The sequence below is a fragment of the Grammomys surdaster genome, unplaced genomic scaffold, assembly GCF_004785775.1.
Source record: "Grammomys surdaster isolate TR1022 unplaced genomic scaffold, NIH_TR_1.0 149, whole genome shotgun sequence".
Lineage (NCBI taxonomy): Eukaryota > Metazoa > Chordata > Mammalia > Rodentia > Muridae > Grammomys > Grammomys surdaster.
This window is the reverse complement of record NW_021604607.1, coordinates 3,259,558-3,285,729: the sequence shown is the minus strand read 5'-3', so window position 1 is coordinate 3,285,729 and position 26,172 is coordinate 3,259,558. Positions and strand designations below refer to the sequence as shown.

The window sequence follows — 26,172 nt, the reverse complement described above, 5'->3', positions numbered from 1 at the left end:
CCCCTCTCTTCTCCTCTGTCTTTTCTTTCTTATTATAGGAGATTAGACATATTGCTTTGCATTTTCTAGGAGAAAACTCTATCACTGAAAATCCTTAGTCCTTTTATTCTAAGACTAGGTCTTACTATGTTGTCTAGCCCAGGTATGAATTAAATCTGTTGTCCAGGAAGGGCTTGAACTTGTGATTTTTCTATTTAGTGTCTCTAGTGGCTGGAAATATAGACTGTTACTTTCAGGTCTACTTCTATTTTCTCTCTCCCACTCTCTCCCTTTCTTTCCCCTCTCTCCCCCTCTCTCTACCTCACTCCTTCTTCCTCTCCCTCTCTGATTATTCATTTTATTTAAGGTAGGGATATTTTGCCTGCATGTATGCATGTCTACCCTATACATGCCAGATGCCTGGAGAAGTCAGAAGAAAGCTTTGGATTTTCTCTGGACCTGGAGTTACAGATGGTTGTGAGCCACCATGTGGGTTCTAGGAATAGAACCTGGGACTTCCACAGGAACAGCAAGTGCTAGTAACCACCAAGCCATCTCTTCAAGCTCCTTTATTCTTTCTTACACATTTTCTGTCTGAAATATCTTCCAAACCTTCTTCTTCATGGAGCTCCTTGTGTTCAATGTGAGAGATGCTCACAACTCAGCAATGTGGTATTCTCGTGGTTTGAAACAACTCTCTTTATATAAACTGGATAATGCCTGGTATCTCATCCTATGGTACAGTCTTAACTGATGACAGACTATAGCATTATTCTCCATGCTGTAAACCAATATTTACCTGAAAGAAGTGAAAATGATGAGGGACTCTCTAAGATGCTGTGTTACCTCACAGACCCTAGATGCTACATGTTAATAAGACCTGAAACCCATGGATGGCATCTGTTACGTGTATTTGTTGACATGACTTCTGGGGTACATGAGTATTAATTAATAACTTCTCTTGTGTCATATGTAAGAAGAGCCAATTCCCTTAAAACTTTGATTTTAGTCTATTTACTGCAGTTTGTTCCCCTGTGCTGTGTGACCCATGTCACATCTATATGCAGCCCTTGTTTCACAAACAAGTTGATATGTGTTCCCGCTGCCTTCTAAAACCTTCAGTCAATGCTTTCTTCTAAACTATTTCTTAAAACTGGCAGGAAAAAAATGAAAGCCCGTTACATTCCATGCTTGTCCAACTCAATTGAGAAAATCGAAATCCACCATTTGTTCTGCAACACCTGCTAGAGGATTTAATGAGTACATTAAAAACTGAGTGACTTCTCTGTTTTTGTTACAATGCTTCCTCTTTCTTGAGCAAGTTTCATTGAAACCTATCATTTGCTTTTCCATATCTCTATGTGTAATGCCAATGTTTATTGCTATATCAACATGACATCAGGAAACACAGACTTAGTATATTGATGCTAAAGACATGTGTCTTTTGTTTTACAGCTGGAACAACATATATCTTTAGCAAAGGTGGTGGACAGATTACATATAAGTGGCCTCCTAATGACCGACCCAGTACACGAGCAGACAGGCTGGCCATCGGGTTTAGCACTGTTCAGAAGGAAGCAGTGTTGGTGCGTGTGGACAGTTCCTCAGGCCTGGGTGACTACCTTGAACTTCACATAGTAAGTACTTTTCAACAGGCTTAGCATTTTCTCTTGGCTATTAACTTTAATTATATATATATATATATATATATATATATATATATATATATGCACACATATGTATAAGTACATATAAGAATATACCTTTTTCTTGGATTTTCCCCAAAATGAAATATGAATATGAAGCAGAGCTAATAAACCATAGCGTCACTGTTATTGTTAGCATGTACTTCATAATAGGAGGAAAGTTACTTTCATTTTTGAATCTGAAATTATGTCAATTTTGTGTTTGCAAAGACATTTTGGAGTGAATATCATCTCTTGGAAGATTTTTCAAGTTAATAAAGTAAGTTATTGTGCAGTAGCACTCTACCATCTGGCTGGAAGCAGGGGGGTTGTGGTATTGGTGACATCTGAAGATCTGGATTCACTGTTCTTACCTCTTTTCTTGCCAGAGTAGAAATTGTCTAAAGTTATATGGTGTGGGAGGAATGAGGGAAGGAAACTTGAAAGATGTGAGGATTTAAGTTGGGGACATGAAAATGGTAACATGATTGTTTCTGGGTCATTTTGTACTAGCTTTGATAGCTGTCAGGAAAGTTTTGAAAAATGGTCTTTTTCTCTCTTAGCCCTGCCGAACTCCACATAGAGACTCCTCCAGTGCATAGTGAAAGCTGAATAATTGCTTACAAAAGAGAGGCATTCTCCTCAGCTCCTATAATGCACTTTATAGCTCAGACTCTTATTTTCAATTCTACTTTTAAGGAATTACCAAGTACAGTTGTAATTCTTCATTTCTACAATTCTCTGTATAATTCATGAAGAAGAATACACACAGGATAGTAGTATTTTGCTGTTGTTGTTGTTTAACAAAATCACAAAGAGTAAAATACAACATCTAAGGAACTCTAGATCCGGATCTGTTCATCAGTGGTACAGGGCTTGTGTAACATGTGCAAGACCCTGGTGTCCATCCCCAGCAGCATTAAAAATAAGCCAGCAAACAAAAACTCTAAGGTGTTCTTGCTTCATCTAGAGGATGCTCTTCTTGAAGTTTCAGATACAGTTGAATCTCTATAGCCTCTACTTGAGTATTGTTAATTGTCTGAGTCTCTTGATCATGCAAATCTTCTCGTTTGGTTTACATTTGCTTCTCCATGTTCTGTCTTTACCAAGTGCTAAGTCCTCAAACATTTTCTTTCTTGATAGAAACTAGCTCTATGCATCAGTTCTAAGCTAATTAGGAAAACCACCAGTCACTACATTACATCATCACAGATTGACAAAGTTTTAATTCCAAAAGATTTTGTTAGTTTTTTCTTAATCTTATTATTTACATTTGATTTCTAGAATTTCCAATAAGTCATGTAAAGTTTCACACTGACCACAAGAGGTAAATTCATTGCTAATCTTAGGGGAACAAATAAACAGAAAATAACACCTCAGCACAACCATTATTGAACCATTGTAAATTTCCATTCAAAATGCACTTGTCATAAAATGGCAACCCTCAGAAAGTAATTTCAGCTGCCTTTCAGCAAATACCTAACAATCAAAATTGAAAGCATTTGGATTTTTATAGCATCATAAATAAATGATCAGTTGAGATAAACTTCACAGGGCAGTAAGGAATCTTGCTGCTTAGTGTAATTGTGACTTTCAGAATATATTTTCTCAGCTCTGATTTAGGCCTGTGCATATATATATATATATATATATATATATATATACATACATACATATACATATACATACATATACATATATATATATGTATGTATGTTTGTATGTATATATATGAAAGCAAACAAGACCTTTTTCCTTATAAGAGAAAGTACTTATTGATCTGTAGCCAATTACACTTTTAGCCTGAGAAAGATTCTGCAACGATCACTGTGAAGTGGTAAGAGGCTGTTATTGAATTACTAGAACTACTGCTGTTTATTTTATGGACAAGGGGATTGGTCGAGAGTATTAGCCATTTCTTTCGAATTCTGACCAACTGTTTTCTTTAAATAGAAATAGTTGATAATTTCCCTGTGTGCAGCCAGTACATGACCTGCATGGCTCCTCTTCTGGCCACAGATGTCTTTGCTTCCCTTCCTCCCAGATCCCCTTTCAGCTTTGCCTTGACATTCATTGTGGAGACAATGTTTATCTTTACATAATCTTTTTCTTGGATTAGAATTTTTCAAATTTTCCTTGCCCTGAAAGTTTGTCCTCAATTGGGAAGTGGATACTGGTTTCCTGGGATTCCTAACACTTTTGAGGTGTATATATGTATATATGTTATATATGTCTATATGTCTATAAGTTAGAAATTTTGGTTACTATACGGGTAGGATGTTTGATGTGAACTTTCTAAGTCTGCAGTGTATAAACTTTGTATGGATCTCATCTAAAAATCTTTCTCTGTTTTTAATTGATAGAGAGAGGAAATAAACAGGAAGGTTGATTGCATCATTAAAAGATGCTCCATTCTTGCTAAAAATGTATAATGCTGTTTCAATTAGCTAGCTGGAGAAGTCTGACTGGCATGCAATTTCAACAAAGATTTGAATATTTGGTGTGGCTTATCTCCCCATTTTTCAGAGTGATCAAGTTTTATTTCACTGGAAAATGTACTCACATTTAAATTTTTATTAACTGTGAACTTAAAAAAATAGAACAACCTGGGAAAAGTTCACTTTGAATGTGGTGTTCTAATTTTGATATATTGCTTTTTGTTATATTAATATAAATGCCATCAATGGAGAGTTCAAAGCCAGGTGGATTATTGATTGTAAGAGCTTATGAGGAGACAGGGATTGGTGAAGATTTGGAGGGAAAAACTATTAAGATTTTCTAACAGAATAAATATGTTAATTAAATATTGAAAATAGAGTCACAGGCTAAAAAAAGTTTTTAACTTTTCAGTAGTCAAAGCACAAACAAACAAACAAAAACAAAAAACCTCTATAGACACAAGTTAGTTTCCATAGAACTGTGAGGACATCATCTAGCTTCCTGGTGACAACATAGAAACAGAATACAAGTTGATCATTATTTTTATAACAAGCTATATTTTAATTGATGTTAATCTATAAATATTTGATGCACAATCGTTTGTTGTTTTAAGAACACATGTGATGAAAGTTTTTGTTTGTTCAATCATTTAACTTCCATTAAAAATTATTCTATTTATTATATAACCTTATTTTATCATTAATGATTCTCTAGTTATTTCATATTTTTCTCTGACTTTCTGATAAACTTTATGATGTCATGGAATATTACTTATAGTGATGATGATTAATGAAAACATGGAAACATGGCTTGTTCTAACTTTTCAAGCCTCTGCTGTTTATTGAGCATCTGATTTGCCTCATGTCTACTTTGCATGTAGTAGATATGAATAAGGTGACAATTACTTAGATATTACATGTATAAGTAGTGATATAGCACCGTGTGTTTTAGAAAAAAAAATATAAGGTGTCTTGTGAAATTTTTTAGCATAAACATTTAAATTAGTGATGTTGAGGGCTTTTAGTTCATTGAAAATATTTGCCCAGGAGCAAAGAACAAAAACCATTTAACTAAGATTGATTTTGTCAGTTGTAGCACATAGTTTTTATCAGATGTAACATATAATTTTACCAATATTGTCACTTTCAGAAAATCTGTAGGTATCACTTTACAGGTGTTAACTAGAGCTTACCTTTAATGCCTCCCTATTTATGGAAGGAAGGCGGTGAGAATGAGGACTCACCACTTCTGTGGGTATTAATGGTACTCTATGCTAATCAAGGACGATGGAGAAGAGGGTGAGTGAGCAGTGTTCTTTGAAATACTTTCATCTTGGGAGCATGAAAGAGCATTCTAAATTTTATTGGTGAATTGTTGTGAACTTTATTTTGTGGCTATGTGATCTCATTGTTCTAACATTCCATCCAAAAGTATCTTTTATAGGCAATAATTATATATTATAATTGCATATGTGTATACACTAACAAGAGAAAACATCATTTTTCCCCACAAGCTTTTTTTAAATTTAAATATTGTTCTCTTTGAAATGTTATTTTTTTAGCCAACAGAGACACTCTTTTATGAGAGTTTTATGTTGCTATATAATATTTAAATTAAATTCAACCCTTAAAGTCAAATAAAGTACATACTGAACATGATTTGATTTTCCTGGTTCTTATAGGAATTAATTAGAGTACATGTACCCAATTTGACTACAATTTTAAAAAAACTGGCTTTTCACCATGCTTTGAATATTTTTTGTCATCCAAGCTGCTGAGGTATGAAGGACACAGCCATCTCTAGGGAAGATGTGTGAACTGATGCCCTGACTTCTATTGACTGTGAAGACAGCTGGTGCCAGGCTGTGCTGGGGAAAGGACATGATAATGGATGCACAGCACTCCCCGTCCCATGCCTCCCTTTTTTCTCCTTGGGAGTGTTAACCTAAATTTAAAAAATAAACCATGGAAAAAACTCTCTAGTTAATTAATTAATTAATTAATTAGTTGATTAATTAATATGGTAATGGCCGAGTCTTACCATTATAAACACAATCACACTGCCCTTGTCAAATTTTGAGCATACTGAAAAAAATAATAGGAGAAAGGGAAGCTTTTCTCCTCCTATGTTTTTGGTTTACTGTTTCTGTATTTTTTGTTTTGTGTTTGTTTTGTTTCTTTGTGTGTGTGTGTGTGTGTGTGTGCGCCATGATTGAAACCTGTAACACTCATTATTCATTATTCCTGGCTTTCTTCATTTTCTTTTCCTCCATTTCTTACAAGCTTGTGTCTTTTACAGAATTTAATGTGGTTGATTTCTCATTTTTCTAAGCAACTAGTAGTTACCTGTGTTGTGCCAGTTCCTTTAAATTAGCTTCTAAGCACTTTCTCTTCTCTGACACTCTTGTAAAGTTTAAAGAACATGATCCAAGACAGTGAGTCCACCTGTACTTTCTCCATTTATGGTTATTGCTTAGATGTCTTTCCTCTGCCTCCACTTCCCCATTGTTCTATCTCCACTTTGAGTCCTCTCTAGTACATTTTATATTGATTATTTAGCTATATTAATTCTTTGATATCATTAATTTCTGAAATTGCCTCTTTGATCTCCTCATTCTAGTAATAAGAAGAAACATCAGTCCTTTACTGACTCCCACCATCCACAGGGAATGAGAGGTCTCCTTATTGAATGAAGCAAACTCAGATTTCTGATCTTAGTTTGCTTATTTGGGTCCACCTTCCAAATTTCCCTTCTCTGCTCTCTCATTTAATGAAATGTACTAACCTACTTTGAAAGAATGGGGTTTTCCTGTCCTCTTTTTCTAATGTTCTCCAAATTATTTCTTTCTATTGATGTTTAACGGCTGAAGCTGAATCACTAAGGTCTCTGTTTCTATGCTCAGTGTTTCCGTATTGCCTCTGAGATACTCACAATTCCTAATCTGTTTGATGGAAATTATGAATATGGTTGTAAAAGAGGAGTAACATGCCAAAGATATTACTTCTTAGAGGAAATCTGGTCCACAGCCTGTCCTTTCCTATGATTTCTTCTCTTCCTGATGCATTGCTTTGTAGAAAGCCTCAAGCTGTTGCACAGAATGGCTTCAAACGCTCTGTGATTAGGCAGTGGTGACTTGCTTAGCTGTTTTCTTGTGCCAAGCCTCTAACACAACAGATTGCTTTGTTAGGTTCTTTTTTAGCTACTGAAGACCCTCTTTTTTCTTCTGTAATAAAATCCTTTTTAGAACTCTATCTCCAGGACACATTTCTTTAGGCTAATTAAACACTACGTAATGGGTCCCCTAAAATGTAATTTATGTTGTAGATGATTAATTAGTTTGTCTAACTATTTTCTCCATTTGACAACTTAAAACATGTTGGTCACCATGAGAAGCAATAGTTTAGAATGTCTGTGCTCTGAATGTATTGGTACATTCATTCTTATAACACTGTCTACATTTTCTAGAAAAAATGATGAGCCCTTGTTTAAATATATGCAATGCTTTATTAAGGATGCAAGCTTTGCGAAAGCCTAAGTACAGTATAGATTGATGGAAAGGAAATGAAGTCGCTGCTTGGGGCTTAATAACTATTTTGAGGAATGCATAGTGAATAAGAGGTCATTTACACACTGATCAGGAAAATGCCTCTTCTTGCACAAAAAGCATTGAAAGTCATAAGCAAAACGCACAGTAGTCATATTTTTTAAATGCAAATAGCATAGTAAACAGGTTTTCCAAAGACTAGGAAACAAAAAAATGGTGATTCTATGCATTAGAATTTTATTGATGCTGGCAATGGGCCATGTCAAATATGAGCAGTTTATTTTGCTCTGTAGACCAGGCTGACCTCCAACTCAAAGATCTTCCCTCACCTGCTAAGGGCTGGGATTAAAGATGTGCACCACCACTGCACAGACTGAGTGGATTATTTCAATAAACAAAGGAAATAACCAAGGTGAATATATCTGGGGAGTGTTCCTATTAATTATACGAAGAAATAAACAGAATTAAAATCTTGCACAACAGGGGACTAGATGTAATTTTCAAGAACCTGAGAAAATTTTTTTTAATGAAAACATACATGTTAGGGTTGTGATATGTAACTCATTATGCCTTAGGAACTTTTTTCAAGAGACAATCTGTCAGAACTGTGTGACCAGGCTGGCCTGGAACTGAGTTCTACATGCTTCTGCCTTCCAAGAGGAGGGATTAGCACCACCATGGCCCAGCTAAAATTGAGGATTTCTTATCATCAACAGCAACAAGCTTTTTGCCTCCTGAAAACCAGCTGAAGAACTTGTATAGCCTTTGTACCAATGTAGTCCATTCCTACTGAGGGAATGATCTGTGACTGTAGGAGAACATACTATACTAGGTTTCTATGGAGACAGTTTAAAGGTAGACTTTTCCCATCAAGAGAACTAATTTTCTCCCTGAACCTAGTCCATTAAATAAGCCTTCCTGCCCATTGAAAATGAGAAATGCAAGTTTGATAGACAAAAATTATACTTTGGTGAAGAAAATAAAAATTTAACTGATTAATACTGATTGGGCTTTGAAGACATAAGTATTCTTGAAAATTATTATGATTTGTAGTTATCACATATCAACTTCTCACCCTGAAGCACATGTGTACATGGCTTCTCTCCTGTCCCACCAGTCACCATGCCGATTTTTCCACTACGTACTCATTTCCACATGCATGAAATATGTCCGATATAAATTATTTCCTACGCCTCTCAATTCAGAATTTAAGATTTTTGTCACAAACTGTTTGTTATATAAAGTGTACAGTTATATATGTTCACTGACTTGTTAATTCTAAGCATTATTTAAAATTCTTCATAATTGAATACTATATCAATGAAAAATTTATACACAAGTAAATTAAAATTAAATATATTTGGCATTAGGTGCTGAATCCCCTTAGTCACGTTTCAGATGCCCGTGCACCTACCTACTGCTGGACGGGACTTTCTTTCTATGTCACGTTTTACTACTGTAGATGAATGGCCTCTGTTGAACTGTCACTGTGGCCTTCTACCTAGTCTCTCTCTCTAAAGTACACCCTCACATCTTAAAGATAATTTTTAAAGTTAGTATAACAATAATGGTGTTTTTATGGAATCCTCACTTACTTCCATGCTGAGAGGAAATGATGGCTGCTAAGCAGAGACTCAGTGGTTCCTTCACGGCTCCCAGTTTTATTGTTAACACACTGTAACTACTTACTACTTGCTCATCTTCCTCAGTGCAAGGCTCTTGCTTTATGAGGACAAGCAGTGAAACAGTAGCACAGGCTTAGTCACTCAGTCTGAAATTCTGCCCAGCTCCCCAGCTAAACTCTCTTCCCATTGCAAGACTGTACCTAGGAACACAGCTGTTCAGAAAAGTCATGGTCCTATAACATGCATAGCATTGCTTGACAATGTTAACTTAATGGGAATATTATCTATTTATCAAAATTATATATAAAGACACTTGGTAATTTATTTTTCTATGAAGCAAAGATACTGCCTGGAAAGAAAATCAGCAAATGCATATTTGTTTTTGTTTTTTTTTTGTTTTTTTGTTTTTTTGTTTTTGTTTTTTGTTTTTTTTTTTCTGTCCTCTTACTTTCTTCTGGTTTATTTGGCAAGTTTCTGGGCCAGGACATTTTTTGGAAATGTTGAAGATACTTTTTTGTTCTTCCATTGTCAATACTGGCGATTGAACCAAGGGCCTGGCATATATGATATATTTGCCCTACCACTGAGGTAGGTCCTCTCTCCTGTTTTCGTATGTTTCAAGAGACAACTCTCACTAAGTTGGCCTAAGAAGTCTGGAGCTGAGTATCTTCCTGCCTCAGCTTCCTAAGTAGCTAGGATTATAGTTCTGCATTACCAGGCATGTTATACATTTTTATATTTTGACTGTTATTTATTATTAATGGACAGGATAGTGTTGAACAGTAATAAACATCATGATAACATCTGTTTTATGACAGAGCCCAGTCTAAGCCTTAAACTAAGTAAGTAATCAACCAATATTTATCTACAAAGTTTAGGTTTCTACCAGTTCTTATACTATGTATGTATTTGGTACTGTACAGGTCATGTGCATTGTCTCCTAAAGATGTCTGTATTTTCAGGCCAAAAGTGATAATATAACTATTTCTTAACCTGCTTTTAAAGATATCCATAGACCTTTTATTACAAATAATTCTAAATTCAAACTACTTAGTTGGTCCAACAATAAAAGTATAATCTGAACTTGCTCATCTGTGTAACTCACACATAGCCTGCATATGACTTTATCTCATGTTTTAACTGCTTATGTGCTAAGCAACTTCCAGTACTATGAATGTAGGGAGTCAAATGAAGCATGACTTGTGACTTAAAATATCTTAGAATTATTGGATATAGTCCATTCGCAAGGCACAGTAGGCACAGAATGTGAGCACATGGGCTGGGGTTTTCAATTACCCTTGCATGGAATCAGAATAAAATGTTAAATACCATTATAGTCTTTTTGTGTGATATCATAAAGTGATCAATGATATCACAGATTCAAACCTCCTCTAAACCTATCTAAAAGGTCCCATAGAAAACAAACTAGAATCCTCATTTAGTTGTTGAGAAATGCCTCTGCTATCTATAAAGTGACAAAGTCAGGGTCAAATCCACTTAGTCTGACTCCCAAGTCCGTGAAGTAAACCAAGTCCCATAGGCAGATGCCCGACATGACTCAGATGAGAGTGCAAATGTCATCCATCCTCAGGGACACCCACTCCTAACAGCCTTGCCTTTGGTCTGTTCATGGCATATGCATAAAGTCAAGCATCGTTTGCTTTAATGTACCAACACCACAGAAACTGCTAAGTATTTCAGATATCTTCAACACAGACATTGTGTCTAGTAAAATAGAAACATAGAAAGAAAGCTATCTGGCTAGCTTTCTTAAACATATTGTAGTTAAGTAGATAAAATAGCAATTGGTGTTATTTGTATGGGGTATATCTATATTAAAAAAATAAAGGAATACAATTATATATTGGTATCATAAATGACAGTAAAAATGGAATTCTAAAGTGGTTTTGCTCATCCCAATTCTTCTCTTTGAGAAATTCCTCTCACATCTATTCCCTGCATGCCCTTCCAATATATGTGTAAATTTTAATTGTTTTAAAAATACATATTTTCAAAGCATTACTTTGTCCCTTATAACAAAACTAATCATTTCCTTCTTGGTACTAGTATAGGTCTTTGTTTTTTCACTATATATATTTTAATTTCATATAGATAATTGTACTATTTTTATATGTACTGCCAACTCTTTAATTTGATGTCAATTGGAACATAGTATATATTAATATGTTATATAATATCATACTATATGTTTTATATATTATGTAGTTTTACACTTTGCATACAATAGCATCATATTTAGTATATATCATACAGTTACTGGCAGAAAAAGGCACCATAAGTGAATGCAGAAACTGATGAGCTCCTTCGAAGTGCCTGCTGGCCTCCCTGATCTCTGACTGGTAATTTTCCATTCTACAAGTCTCACTATGATACTGTTATCCTTTGTGCACAGAATGAGGTAGACTCCCAAAGGATAATGGTACAAGCAAGTGATACTCAGCTGGGATCTCCACTTCTAGCCCACTGAAGCATACACACACCCAGCAGAGACCTCAGTGAGAAGGTCTGTTATGAAAGTATTTATTAGCCATATGGCATCATCACCCTGCCTGATGGAGAGATCAAAGCCATGTTAAGCAAGTCTTCTACCTATGAGCTACAGTTTAGTCTTTCTTTTATTTTTTTTCTGTTTTTTTTTTTTTTTTGTTTTTTTTTTTTTTTTTTTTTGGTATGTTCTTGCTATGGATCTCCTGTTGGCCAGGACTTATGATCCTTCTGGCTCAATCCTCATGTTTAGGAATTCAGACATGTGTCACCATTCTGTATTATTTCTCTAGTTTTATGAACATCTAACACTTGATTAAATGATGAATGTTAAATGAATTCTCAGATTTTTGCTTATTTAGAGTTTTACCTTGATACATATTAAGTGCTTGAATGTAGTTATAAATAAAGCTGAACTAAAACAAAGCAAAAGTCTCAACTCCCTTTCTGAGATATGATTACCTAATTCATGTTCTTAGCAAGAGTTATAACTCGGTCACACTATTTAACATGTACTGAGTGCTTATTATGATTTAAGTATTTTGCCAAAAACTATACTTTACTTAATATTATCAGTAATTCATTGAAGAAAGAATTATTATTTTCATTTCACAGATATATGATTGCATTTTAAAATAAATTGACCAAAATCACAAAACTAATAATTCCCTAGATTTGAATCATTTCTCTATGACTTCAGAACTCCTTTTCTTTTCCTTTCTTTTTTCTTTCTTTCTCTTTTTCTTTCTTTTTTAGTTCAAAGGAAAATTTGAGACTATCACAGCCTCTTTCCCAAATGATCTGAATACCAATTAAGAAAATGGGTCCTTATGGTGTGTTATGTTGAGAGAATTCTTTATCATGGCAAAAATGGGAGAATTCTGAGTCTGTTAACATAACTGTACTGAAATACACAGAGCCTTGACACAAAATCTGATATTTGGAAGCAAGAACCACTTCTTCAGTAGAATTTTAGATGTCTATTAATTTTTAAGTGGTGTTTATATCTTGGGCCAAATTATATTACTTTTTGTGAAAATGAAATAAAAATCATCATTGTGGTTCTGAACATTTAGACTGTAGTTACCTTTTCAGCCTTTCTCCAGGTTCTAACACTGCCTCCTGAAGCCTGAAAGACATGACCTTTAAAACAATTTTTTTAAACTCAAAGGGAAGAGATGCTGTATGCGTATTTAAGCATGTTAATGAGGAGAGAAAGGGGGTGAAGATAGTGTTACATTATAGCTCGTGCTAGTTGGACATTTTTCTGACAGAGGTATCCAAAGGGGGAAAAAACCTATGTCATTCTACTCATTACTGTTAATTAGCAGTAAAAGCAGGCATTGGGGGCTCCACATCCCACAGGGCATGGCAGAGAGAAGGGGTTGAAATTTCAGTAGCAAAATGGAGTGAGGTAAGGTAGCGCCTACATGGTCTTCAAAATTGAGTTCATTTGCTCATTAAACTATAGGCATTGCAAAGATATTTCATGCTGTGGCAAGAACTAATGCCTAATTCAGACAGCTGTAGTTGTCTATGGCAAGGAATGTTGCAAGAGTGAAGAGGCTGGGGATGCATTTGTTATACTGAATTGCTACATAGACGTTGCTCATTATCATGTGAGAATATAATCAATGGCTGCATACTTTCCCACTTTTGAGTGAACTCCCTTCATTGCCATAGACTAGATTCCCATTATTTAAGAACTCTTTATTTTATTTGGCACTTTTGTTGTTGCATTTTTCAAACTATCTCGACATAAACTGGATTCAGTAGAGTAGTGATGCATAGGTCTGGGTTTGTAAGGCCAATAATATTTTACAACAGACTGTTCAGAACTGAATTTTATTTCTTACCTTATGGTTGAGAGTCTCTATTTGCTTTTCATAACAACTAATGTTTTAATGTATATTATTTCTAGATCATGAAAATACTCATTGGAAACTTAGATAATACAACAGTGAGGAGAATAAAAGTTAAAAGCAGAATATAATGTTTTATATTTCCAATGCTGTCTAAAATTCTAATCTTATATTTTATGCACACATTTTTTTGCACATGGGTATATGCATAAATAGTTGTAAATATGCTCACATTTGAACATTTATCAGAAAGATGAACTTTTACCTTCTGATACATACTATTCTATAATTTGATGATTTTTCTATGCTGTACTTTAGACACTACATTTTTAATAAAACAATCTATTCCCCTCATGATGTCCTATTGCTTTTGTATGCAAAAACTATTCATTGAACTGTTTTTTTTAAATGATGGATATATAGGCTGTTTTAAAGACTTTAGTATAACAGATAATGTCAATTTTTAAAATAATCCTTTAAAATACTTTTAGGATGAACAAATTCCTATAAATGGAATGAGTACACCCAATTTTTATTTACTTATTCTTTTTCTTGTTATCAAACTCAGGTCCTCCTGCTTGTAAAGCAGGCCTTTCATCTACAGAACCAGCTCCCTGCCCTCTGTGTTTTATTTGAAATTCAATTTGGCTTCATTATTACTTAGATATTGAGCTGTATAAAATGAGTTACTTTGTGGAATATTTGATTTTAGATCGTTTCTGTTTTAGTTACCTTGTGGAAATGATATAAGGCCCCCTTTTAACTATGGTCACAAACTTTTTCCCTTCCTAGTAGTATTTATAGAGTAGCATTGAGCTTCAGTTGGGTAAAAACTCCATCAATTTTGTGCTTCTCTTCAGTACTGGAAAGAGGAGATAGGCAAGAGTTAATGTCCTGTGGGAACCAGTCCTGTTTCAGTGTCTGCCTCTGTGCTCTTCACCTCTCTCACATTCCATAATTCTTAATTTTCCCCCTAGTCAGTTCTTATTTCAATCATTGTGTCTTTGGGACTCAAAGAATCAGTGGAGCATGACCAGCTTTTAAATGAGTCAACATTGTTAGCGTTATTGTGGTTAATCTTAATACAACGAACAGGATAAGAACAGTGTATTATGCTGTTAAACAATGAGAAAGCCACAGAAGCCTATCTCTTGATGGCACATTTAAGCAGCAAAGTTGTTGATTTCAGGCAGTAGATTACATACAGGGGCTTGCTTGTGTATTTTTTTAACATTTGATAATCTCATATTGAATTGAGAGAAACTAAGACAGGCTAAAATGATGTACCATGCTTCCCTCTGTCTTCCGCTGTCTTCAGTCCTTTATTACTTTATTAGCAGTCTATTATTACTGCTGGGAGTAAAAATGATGTTTTGACACTTGAGAGTATTTTTGACTAGTTTTCTAGTTGTTTGTTTAGTGATTCGAGGGTAAAATGTAAACACATGAAACATATCAAAATACTCTTCTTTACTTTAAAAATCATCTTCAAAGTATGATAGTCCTGCATTTCACTATCAAAGTTAAAATATGTAGGTACAAAGGTAGACCTTTCATTTAATGCTTAATGGGTGCTGAGAATTTTGTCTCATGTATCATAGTCACTAACATATTTAATAACACAGCAGATGTTACTTGCTATGGCAACACATGTTACTGAGCAGCAGGGAGTCCCATTTGACAAGCCAGTTTTTATTTTATTTCTTCATCCCCAAACTTTCTCTAATAATTCCAGATCTCAGTGTGTTTTGATTTGTTAGGCAGCAAGCAGATAAGAGAAACTCTGTTCTCTGCTGTTTATGTCTAACAGGTTGTTTGGCTTCAGGATACAAATCCCATGAGATTTTAAAGTAAAATAACTGGGTGACATTCAGTAAAACATGAACACAGTTAACTACACAGCTGTCGAATACAAGTAGGTAGGGTGATCCTTCAAAAAAGTTCTGAAAGTGGCCATGTGGTCATACCAGCTTAGTAAGAAGTTCTGCCAGCCTCCACAGGAAGCATGGTGTTAACTGTGATGCTTTGTGTACATATCTTCTAGTTGGCTGGCTTAACCAGCAGCTTGTCGGCACAGGTACTCAAGGGAGCCTGAGGGTGTTTGGTATTACAAGATTTGCTCCCAAAAGATTAATTCTTTAGAGCTTTCCACAGGCTATTTTCTAACCCTTTAATTGCTTATGTCTGGGAAAAAAACACACCTGATATACATTCTAAAGCTAAAATAAGGTAACTGTCTAGCAAATATATTTTAGAGTCACAGAAATATGTAAAACTTATAATGGGATATTTTAAACAGGTTTTAGCAAAGATCCTGTACAGCTAATATTGAGAACTGTGGAAATTGGATACATCCTTATGAACTTGAAGGATTTCTAGTCTGCTTTGTGTGGTGAGGGACTTATTTCAGCCTGGGATCTAGAATTTGAAAAGGCTAAGTTTCAAATCTCATGCAATCCTCTAGTGCAATTATCTGGATGTAGGGAAGAGATTGCTGCTCGAGAAGTTCTGCATATTTCAGGTCATTTTCTTTCATAGGATTAAAATAATTCCACTAGAATCAGTTTAATGGTGTTAGTCTGTTCTTGGCACAAAGATAAATACATACAATCTGTTCCCATCTCAAGAATCCCCACTAAATCAGAGACTGAAGGGAAGCCCTCTTCATTTGTATAAGTAAGAGAAATAGTTTTCCCTATTTTAGGAGTAGTGAAGACAGTTTTGCCAGTTCCAAACCTTTTGGTAATTGCTGACCTCTAGCATGCAGCAGGGGAGCTGGTCAGGTTAGACTTCCTACTACTATGACCCTATGTGACCCTCAGCCTGCTTGTAAGAAAATATTCTTAAAGAAATGCTCACCTCAGCTTCTGTTATCTAGTCAGTTAGGGTGAAAAGCAGGAATACCTTCATATGGAGGGGTTAGCATGAGATGTGAACAAACTCTTGTTGTATCTTGTTTTCCATTTCATACTGGGATAGAAGTACCACAATTGTCATTTTACACTTGATTTTATTGTATAAGATAGATTTAGGAAAACCTACTCTTCCAGCGTGCCTTTATTCAATAAGCTTGAGGACAATATCATCATAGTCTTCTGGCTTTATAAGAGCCACTTTCCATTCTTGAAAGAAAATTCCATATTATACAAAATATCCTTAACCCTTTAAGAGATGCGAGGAAAGGCATTATATAAGATATGGACATTTGTATGAATAACATGTAAATTTGTCTAGTGACAAAAAAATTTATCATCTTTGAGGAGTTGCAGGATTATTGTAGGTGTCAGCAAGGGAGATGTAGCCATATATTTTTGGCTATGCCCTGTAAAGAAAGAAATCTAAGACATTTGAATATAGTCAAAGTAGATCACATTATCTTAAAATTCAAACCTATTTTTAAGTGTAATAATAAAGCCAGAAGACTATAAAATTTAGAACAATAGAACAAAAGAAGGGACACCAACTTTTAACTTGGCAGTTTCAGAGGCTTCTTTACCATTAGTAGGTAAGAAGTTTGCAAAACTGACATACATAACCTAAAGTAGATGCTATGAACAGCAAAAACTATAATGAGGTACAATATGGTTGTTCTTACTAATCTTGTCTCCTTGAACATAGTCCAAGTAGGTACTGGTAAATGGGTTCTAAAGAAAGGACCAAGTAGAACCACCTTATCTAGCATTTCTAATAATAATAAACTAGAGTGAAGGACAGGGAGCACAAAAGATTTTGAGAGTCGTACACATGATCTCATCCTTAAAGCAATGGTATAAGATTTACTATATATATTTTTCAGTCCAGTGATTTGCCTTATTACACTAGACATATTTTAAGGACTCGGATTATCTCTGTCCTTCCAGTGTTCCTTATTGTACATAGTTTGTTCTATCCTATCAGGCCTTCCTGAAAATGATGCACATTGAGAGATGATCTGCATTAGTAGACTGTGGTTTGAATAAAGTGCATGCTTAAAGAATTTGAAAAGGAATTAATTTCAGATCCAGTCAGATAATGAAAGTTCTGTGATTTTAGGGAATCTTTCAGGTTTGATTTTTTCAATTGTCTGGCTTCTCAACAAAGTGAGTGGGTACAAGCACACAGTCTTAGTGGTCCAGGTCAGTTTTTTGTATTTTTGTAGGTTTATTTGTCTCATAATTCTTTTATTATTATTAATTATTATTATTATTATTATTATTATTATTATTATTATTTGTTTCTTATACTTGTCCCTCTCTTTTATTTCCCCTTTATTTCACTTTTGCTATTTAATTCTCCTATGTCTGTCAAGATGCCTAGCTTTATTTCTTATCAGTTTTGATCTTTTTATTATTATTATTATTATTATTATTTTTTTTTTTTTTTACACTCCAGATTTTATTCCCCTCCCAATCCATTCTCTAACTATTCCACATCCTAAACTTCCTCCCCCCTCCCATCTCCTGGAAGATATCTGCCCCACCCCACCCCACCAGGCCTCTAATCTCCCTAGGGCCAAACCTCTAAATTCCTTGGGACCTTCAGGTAGATCTATTTCCAATTTTCCGAGGAACCTCCAGGTTGATTTCCAGAGTGCTTGTACCAATTTGCAATTCCACCGGCAATAGAGGAGTGTTTCTCTTTCTCCACATCCTCAGAAACATGTGTTGTCACCTGAGGTTTTGATCTTAGCCATTCCGATTGGTGTAAGGTGGAATCTCAGGGTGGTTTTGATTTGCATTTCTCTGATCACTAATGACTTTGAACATTTCTTTAGGTGCTTCTCAGCCATTTGAGATTCCTGTTATGAATTCCCAGTTTAGCTCTGTACCCCATCTTTTGATTGGGTTGTTTTTGGTTTTGGTGATTGGCTTCTTGAATTCTTTATATATTTTGGATATTAGCCCTGAGAGGTTTTCATGCGCAGCTTGGACAGATCACAGCAGACCAGACGGTTCCACGAGGGGAAGTTTATTCAGGAGATAGGAGAGAGAGGGGAGAGGTAGAGGAGTGGAGGCCTGCCATGACCACATGGAGAGAGGTGGAAGCGAAGGGGGGAGGGGAGAGGACAACCTGCAGGTGCTGGGTGGAGGAGAACAAGAGAGAGAGGAGGGAGCAAGCAGCCCCTTTTATAGTGGGCAGGGCTACCTACCTGTTGCCAGGTAACTGCGGGAAGGAGCATACCTGGCCACTTCCAAGTAACTGTGGAGGTGGAGTTTAACAGACTACTAACAAGTCCTCTATTGGTTGTGGTGTTAGTGAAGATTTTTTCCAATCTGTAGGTTGCCAATTTGTCTTATTGACTATGTCCTTTGCCTTACAGAAAGCTTTCCACTTTCATGAGTTCTCATTTATCAATTCATGATCTTAGAACATGAGGCATTTCTGTTTAGGAAATTTCCCCCTGTGCAAATGAGTTCAAGGTTCTTTCCTACTTTCTCTTCTATTAGATTCAGTGTATCTGATTTAATGTAGAGGTCTTTGATCCACTTGGACTTGAGCTTTGTGCAAGGTGACAAATATAGGTTGTTTTTTCATTTTTCTATATACAGACAGACAGCCAGTTAGACAAGCACCATTTGTTGAAGATGCTTTCTTCTTTTCATTGTATATTTTTAGCTTCTTTGTCAAGGATCAAGTGCCTGTATGTATGTGGTTTTATTTCTGGGTCTTCAATTCTATTCCATTGATCAACTTGTCTGAATCTGTAACGATACCATACAGTTTTTATCACTATTGCTCTGTAGTAGAGCTTAAGGTTACCTGGAAAGGTAAAAAACCCAGAATAGCAAAAACAATTCTTAACAATAAAAGAATAGCTAGGGAAATCACCATCCCTGACTTCAAGCTTTACTACAGAGCAATGGTCCAGATACTTGATGTCTTAGGGAACTTTATGTGCACAGGGAGCACTGTATCCAACAGAGGTATTTGAGGTGAAATTGAGATTAATTCCATTGGTCTTTATATGTTTTAGCTATTTTTAATATTGGAAAATTTGATTATGTAAAATGCATGCATCATGGTTCTCATAAGTAAAGGCTGGAGGAAATAACTGAGGAATATGAAGAGTACTGGGAAACCTGTAAGGGGTGGTTCTGTTTTATAATAATATTTCTGATCCCTTTATGGTTCCTATGTGAATTTTCATTAATGTTATGCCAAGACTATCAGAAACATGGCAAGATGATAGTGGTTTTTGACCTTTCAAAATATTACCAAGAAGCTGTTTTGTCATGTCTTTTTGAGGCTGACAACACAGAAAATATAGTCTGTGATAGTTACCCATTTGCTCTATAAAAATAATATTGATATTTTGAAATGTGCTGTATGTAATTTAAAAGTTTTGATTATTCTTGGCTTGAGTCCTTTGCTTTAAGGAAGTGGATGAAGGGTTGGAATGACCCTCAGCTCTGAAATCCACCTTTTCCAGTTTGGTTAGCATTCAGACCCAGATGTTTAAATCTGAACTTAAATTTACTGGCTACTGACACATGCACAGGATTTAGTATGGAAATTCTTTTGTTCTCTGAGGCTAATGCTTTCTGAGCTCAGTAGAACACTCTGACTCCTCCCCTCCCCTCCTCCCACCCCCACCCAAACCTGACAATGGGTGCAAAACAGAAAAGCTTAAAAACAAAACCAGGATTTCCTTTAGGCATGTTTCAGTCTGGGTTCATTTTTATTCTGAGTATAAATTTTGTGGAGTATTTTCACTTGGTCTCATGAAAATAAAAGGAGATTCAAACAGACAAGTGATTGAAGGGTTTTCACGTGTGTAATTTGTAACAGATCACAGCAGACTAGCCAGTTCTACAAGGAGAGGTTTATTAAGAGAGTGGGAGAGCCAGAGGAGAGAGAGGGGAGTAGAGAAGTGGAGGCCAGCCATGACCACATGGAGAGAGGGGGAAGGGAAGGGGGGAGGGGAGACAGCAACCTACAGGCTTGGGGTCGAGGGGCCAAGAGAGAGAGGAGGGGCCCTTTTATAGTGGGCATGCCTACCTGGCTGTTGTCAGGTAACTGTGGGGAGGAGCATACCTGGCTGTTGCCAAGTGTCTGTGGAGGTGGAGTTTAACAGATTACTAACATTCCCACATTTTGGTTTAATTAAAAAGAAAAATTAGAAAGAGGTGACAGCGAAGCACGACTAGGGTTGTCATGAAATCTGGTTACTTCCTGCTGACATTGAGAGTGATGTGTCTCTAGGGGGAACCTAAAGAATGGGAGATGTTTGTCCAGTCTTAGGAGAACTGGCTGTTTTCTGATGTCCAGGGTCTGTGGAGCGAGCCATCTTAGGATAGGCCAGAAGGAACAGGTCCAGTAGAAGTAGCTGTGTGTGTGGCAGGAGATGAAGCATCTGAAGGTTGCTTCTCTGGAGCTCTATTGGATGCACCTGGACTTGACAAGATGTAGGAAATAAGATTAAGAACACTTGGAGAAATAATTTTTTCTAAGATGTACATTTGAAACCCAGAGGGATCCCACCCTTTGTTATAGGTAGTGAGTGGGAATTTTAGGCAGATGTATTTATTTATCTGGATGGCATCCATGAGAGCTAGATCTGAGTGGGTTTCCGGTAGCTTATAAGTTTATAAAACAGATAACAGCATGACTTAACACAAGCAATCTCTCAACTGACTTTAGATAATGAGGTAACAGACAATATCTGTGAAAACTTATCTGTCAATGTAGTCAGAAGTCTGAGAAAGAGTAAACAACAATCTACCAGTTATATATTATTTTTTAAAAAATGACAGAGTCCACTAGCCAACAGTTCCCGTGGTTTCCATAGTCTCTTGGTTGAAGTCAGTTTGACTTCTAAGTTCAGAAGCCGCAGGGCTTTTTTCTGTGGAATGGATATGCATGACATGAGAAATGACTTACCTTGTTTTAGCCAAGTCATTTGACTCGGGTATCCCTTTGTGTTTGTCCACATACAATCCAGGCTGTATGTTTTAGAAGTCCAGAGTCCAGGTCTTCTGAAACCATCTTGGGCAAATTGTTAGAGGCTTTGGGCATTCTATCAGCCATAAACTTAAAATATACGATTAGCAGGCTTCTGATAAGATTGAGAGCCATAAGGATTGGTTGTAACTGAATAAAAATCCATCAAAACGGTTTAGGAAAGAGTCTTAAGTAACTTTGGCGGGTTGCATAGGAAGAGAAAAGCACATTTTTGTATCAGCAAAGAAGCATTTTGGTTAAGACAAGAATAAGAAAGCTGGCAATAGTGGCATACAGTATAGCTGACGAGTTAGAGCTGGGAGCTACAGATGCCGTGGGCAGGTCTGCTGGCGGCAGCAGGGCGAGACTTCCTGTTAGCACCTGGAAGCTGACCAGTGTCTCTGGCAGCAGTGAGTAAAGAAAAGCAAGCATGTCCCATATCACCCCAACGTTAATCACTCACTTTACAGGTCCCAGGCAGCAAGATGTAAGGGGAAGACCCAGAGTAGAGCTAAGAACCATAGAAGGAAGGGAGCAGGCAAACCGGGGGACCGGTCGCAGAGGCGAAGGGGGAGGGAGTGAGCCAGGTATCGAACTGGCTTGCTTTCCAGGCAATCCAATGGAACTAAGTGTGTCCAGGTGGCCGCAAATGACGAAGGAGGTGAAGGGAAAAGGGCACAAAAGGCTTTCCCTTAGGAGAGACACAGTGGGGCAGAGTCAGTGATCCTGGGAGAAAACAGTAAAGGTTCACCCATGGAAGAGACATGTTTGAGACTATATTAGGAGCCGGTGCTCCTGAGGCAGAGAGAACAGTCTGTCCAGGCCTGGACTGGGGTACTCAGTGATGAGAAACTGTCTCGAGAGAAGAGAGAAAGTGTCTAATCCAAGGGGAGCTGTCCTAGAGAGGTTCAGGGAAGGACAGGGTTCTCTCTAGCTCAAGAAATCTTTCTTGGGACCTTGTGGGCAGTTAACACGTGGTGTAGCAGTGGTGTTGCGTCCATTCTGCATAGGTCACAGTAGCTGAGGTCCGGCAGCTGCATGGGTCTTAGGGTCCCCGAAGTCTTCGTTTCCCTGGTTTCAGCACCAGATGAAGGGATTTCACGTGTAGTTTGGACAGATCACAGCAGACCAGATGGTTCCATGAGGGGAGGTTTATTAAGAGAGTGGGAGAGCGAGAGGAGAGAGAGAGAAGAGTAGAGAAGTGGAGGCCAGCCATGACCACGTGGAGAGAGGGGGAAGGAAAGGGGGGAGGGGAGACAGCAACCTACAGGCTTGGGGTCGAGGGGTCAAGAGAGAGAGGAGGGGCCAAGCAGCCCCTTTTATAGTGGGCAGGCCTACCTGGCTGTTGTCAGGTAACTATGGGGAGGAACATACCTGGCTGTTGCCAAGTGACTGTGGAGGTGGAGTTTAACAGATCACTAACAGTGATTATTTTCCATTTCAAGTTTTCAAACATTTTAAATGTATGGTGTAATGAGTTGCATGTATCTCCTCATTCAACTTGAAAATCATAAGTTTTACTATTTAAAAGAAGAAAGAGACAATAAACTGAGAGGAGGACATGTTGATAGAGTTCCAGTTTTTGGAGGGGAAATGCAGGGTAGATATGAACGTATTTTATTACAGATATGTATAAACTTTTAAAAAGGTAAAATTATAGAAAAAATATAGGATTCAGATTTTGCCTATACTGTGTTTTAAATGCCTTGACAAAGTGTTTATCTAACTTTACATTTGATTTGCATAGAAAAATCTCTTTAAAAATGAGAATGATAAAGTATTGCGGTGTACGGTTTCTGGACCTCAGTGAAGAGTTATTATTTTGTGATAACTTTTATTGTGCCTGAATTTATGGTAGATTATTTTCAACTAAGGAGAAAGAATGGTGGATTACTTGACTCAATACATTTATGCTCTACCATTTTTTCCATGTTGAGCAACACAAAGAGATTTATTTATCCATAAGGGAAATAAAATTTTGCCATAAGACATGATGGTTTATTATACCTGCCACTGTGTCATTGTGTTGATATTGTCATTGTTTAGAAAAACTATAATGAAGTATAATAAAGTATATTATTATGATTTTTTTGATTAATTTTTTTGGATATTTTATTTGCATTTCAGATGTTATCCTCTTACCCATTCTGCCTCCAGAAACTCCCTATCCCATTCCCCCTCCTCCCGCTTCAATGAGGATGTGTTCCCAACCCCCCCATTCCTACCTCCCCACCCTCAAATTCCCCCACACAGTGTCCAGCCTTCATGGGACCAAGGATCTCCTCTCCCATCTATGCCCTGCAAGGCCATCCTCCCCTACATATACAGCTGGAGCCATGGGTCCCTCCCTATGTGTTCCCAGGCTGGTAGTTTAGATCCTGGGAGCTCTGGTGGATTGATATTGTGGCTCTCCTCATGGGGCTGCAAACACTTTCAGCTCCTTCAGTCTTCTCTCTAACTCCTCTATTGGGAACCCCTTGATCAGTTCAATGGTTAGCTATGAGCATCCCCCACTGAATATGTCAGACTCTGGCAGACCTCTAAGGGAACAGATATATCAGGCTCCTGTCAGCATGTACTTCCTGATATCCACATCAGCGCCTACCTTTGGTGACTGCACATGGGATGGATACTCAGGTGGAAAGGTCTTCAAATGGCCCCTCCTTCAGTTTCAGTCCCACACATTGTGTCCATATTTCCTCCCTTGTGTATTTTGTTACTCCTTCTAAGAAGGACTGAAGCACCCACACTTGGTCTTCCTTCTTCATGAGCTTCATATGGTCTGTGAGTTGAATCTTGATATTTCAAGCTTCTGGGCTAATATCCAATTATCAGTGAGTGAATACCGTGTTGTTCTTTTGTGATTGGGTTACCTCACTCAGGGTGATATTTTCTAGTTCCATCCATTTACTTAAGAATTTCTCAAATTCATTATTTTTAGTAGCTGAGTAATACTCCATTGTGTAAATGTACTAATTTTCTGTATCCATTCCTCTGTTGAGGGACATCTGGGTTCTTTCCAGCTTCTGGCTATTATAGATAAGGCTGCTATGAACACGGTCTTTGCTATATATTGGAGCATCTTCTCGGTATATGCCCAGGAGTGGTATAGCTGGGTCTTCAGGTTATGCTATGTCCAATTTTCTGAGGAACCACCATACTGATTTCCAGAGTGGTTGCACCATGTTGCAATCTCAGCAACACTGGAGGAGTGTCCCTCTTTCTCCACATCTCACCAGCATCTACTGTCACATGAGTTTTTGATCTTAGCCATACTGACTGGTGTGAGATGGAATCTCAGGGTTGTTTTGATTTTCATTTCCCTGATCACTAAGGATACAGAACATTTCTTTAGGTGATTCTTGAACATTCAAGTTTCCTCCGTTGAGAATTCTTTGTTTAGCTTGGTACGCCACTTTTTAATAGGTTTATTTGATTGTCTGGAATCTAATTTCTTCAGTTCATTGTATATATTGGAAATTAACCCTCTATCAGATGTTGTATTGGTAAAGATCTTTTCCCAATCTATTGGTTGCTGTTTTGTCCTATTGTCAGTGTCTTTTGCCTTATACAAACTTTGCAATTTTATGAAGTCCCATTGTGAATTCTTGATCTTAGCGCATAAGCCATTGGTGTTCTGTTCAGGAACTATTCCCTTGTGCCCAAATATTTGAGGCTCTTCCCCAACTTCTCTTCTAGTAGTTTCAGTGTAGCTGGTTTTAGGTGAAGGTCCTTTATCCACTTGGACTTGAGCTTTGTACAGGGAGATAAGAATGGATCAATTTTCATTCTTCTACATGCTGACCTCCAGTTTAACCAGCACCATTGGTTGAAAATGCTGTCCTTTTCCCACTGGACAGTTTTAGCTCCTTTGTCAAAGATCAAGTGACCATAGGTATAGGGGTTCATTTCTGAGTCTTCTATTCTATTCCATTGATCTTCCTGCCTGTCTCTGTAGCAATACCATGCAGTTTTTATCACTATTACTCTGTAGTACGGCTTCAGGTCAGGGATGGTGATTCCCCCAGAAGTTCTTTTATTGTTGAGAAGAGTTTTCACTATCCTGGTTTTTTTGTGACTCCAAATGAATTTGAGAATTTCTCTTTCAAATTCTGTGAAGAATTGAGTTGGGATTTTAATGGGGATTGCATTGAGTCTGTAGATTGCTTTTGACAAGATGGCCATTTTTACTATATTAATCCTGCCATTCCATGAATATGGGTGATCTTTCCATCTTCTGAGATCTGCTTCAATTTCTTTCTTCAGAGGCTTGAAGTTCTTGCCATACAGATCTTTCACTTGCTTGGTTAGATTCACACCAAGGTATTTTATATTATTTGTGACTGTTGTGAAGGGTGCCATTTCCCTAATTTCTTTCTTAGCCTGTTTATCTTTCGAGTAGAGGCTACTGATTTGATTTAATTTTATAGCCAGCCACTTTGCTGACTACTTTTTAAAATCAGGTTTAGGAGTTCTCTGGTGGATGTTTTGGGGTCACTTAAGTATACTATCATATGATCTGCAAATAGTGATATTTTGACTTCTTCCTTTCCTATTTTGAATTCTTTTTGTTTTTGAATTTGTTTTCGAATAGATAGGGAGAGAGTGGGCAG

General features: G+C 36.9%; 1 protein-coding gene across 11 annotated transcripts in view; it reads left to right on the top strand.

The window, feature by feature from the left end:
- The window catches only part of Nrxn1 (neurexin 1), a 1,062,527-nt gene that overhangs the window by 735,571 nt on the left and 300,784 nt on the right, over positions 1–26,172 (top strand). For all 11 annotated transcript variants that reach the window (XM_028765076.1, XM_028765071.1, XM_028765070.1 and 8 more), the window contains one exon: positions 1,435–1,616. In XM_028765076.1, the coding sequence (XP_028620909.1) occupies positions 1,435–1,616 (182 nt within the window). The remainder of the gene's footprint in view (positions 1–1,434; positions 1,617–26,172) is intronic.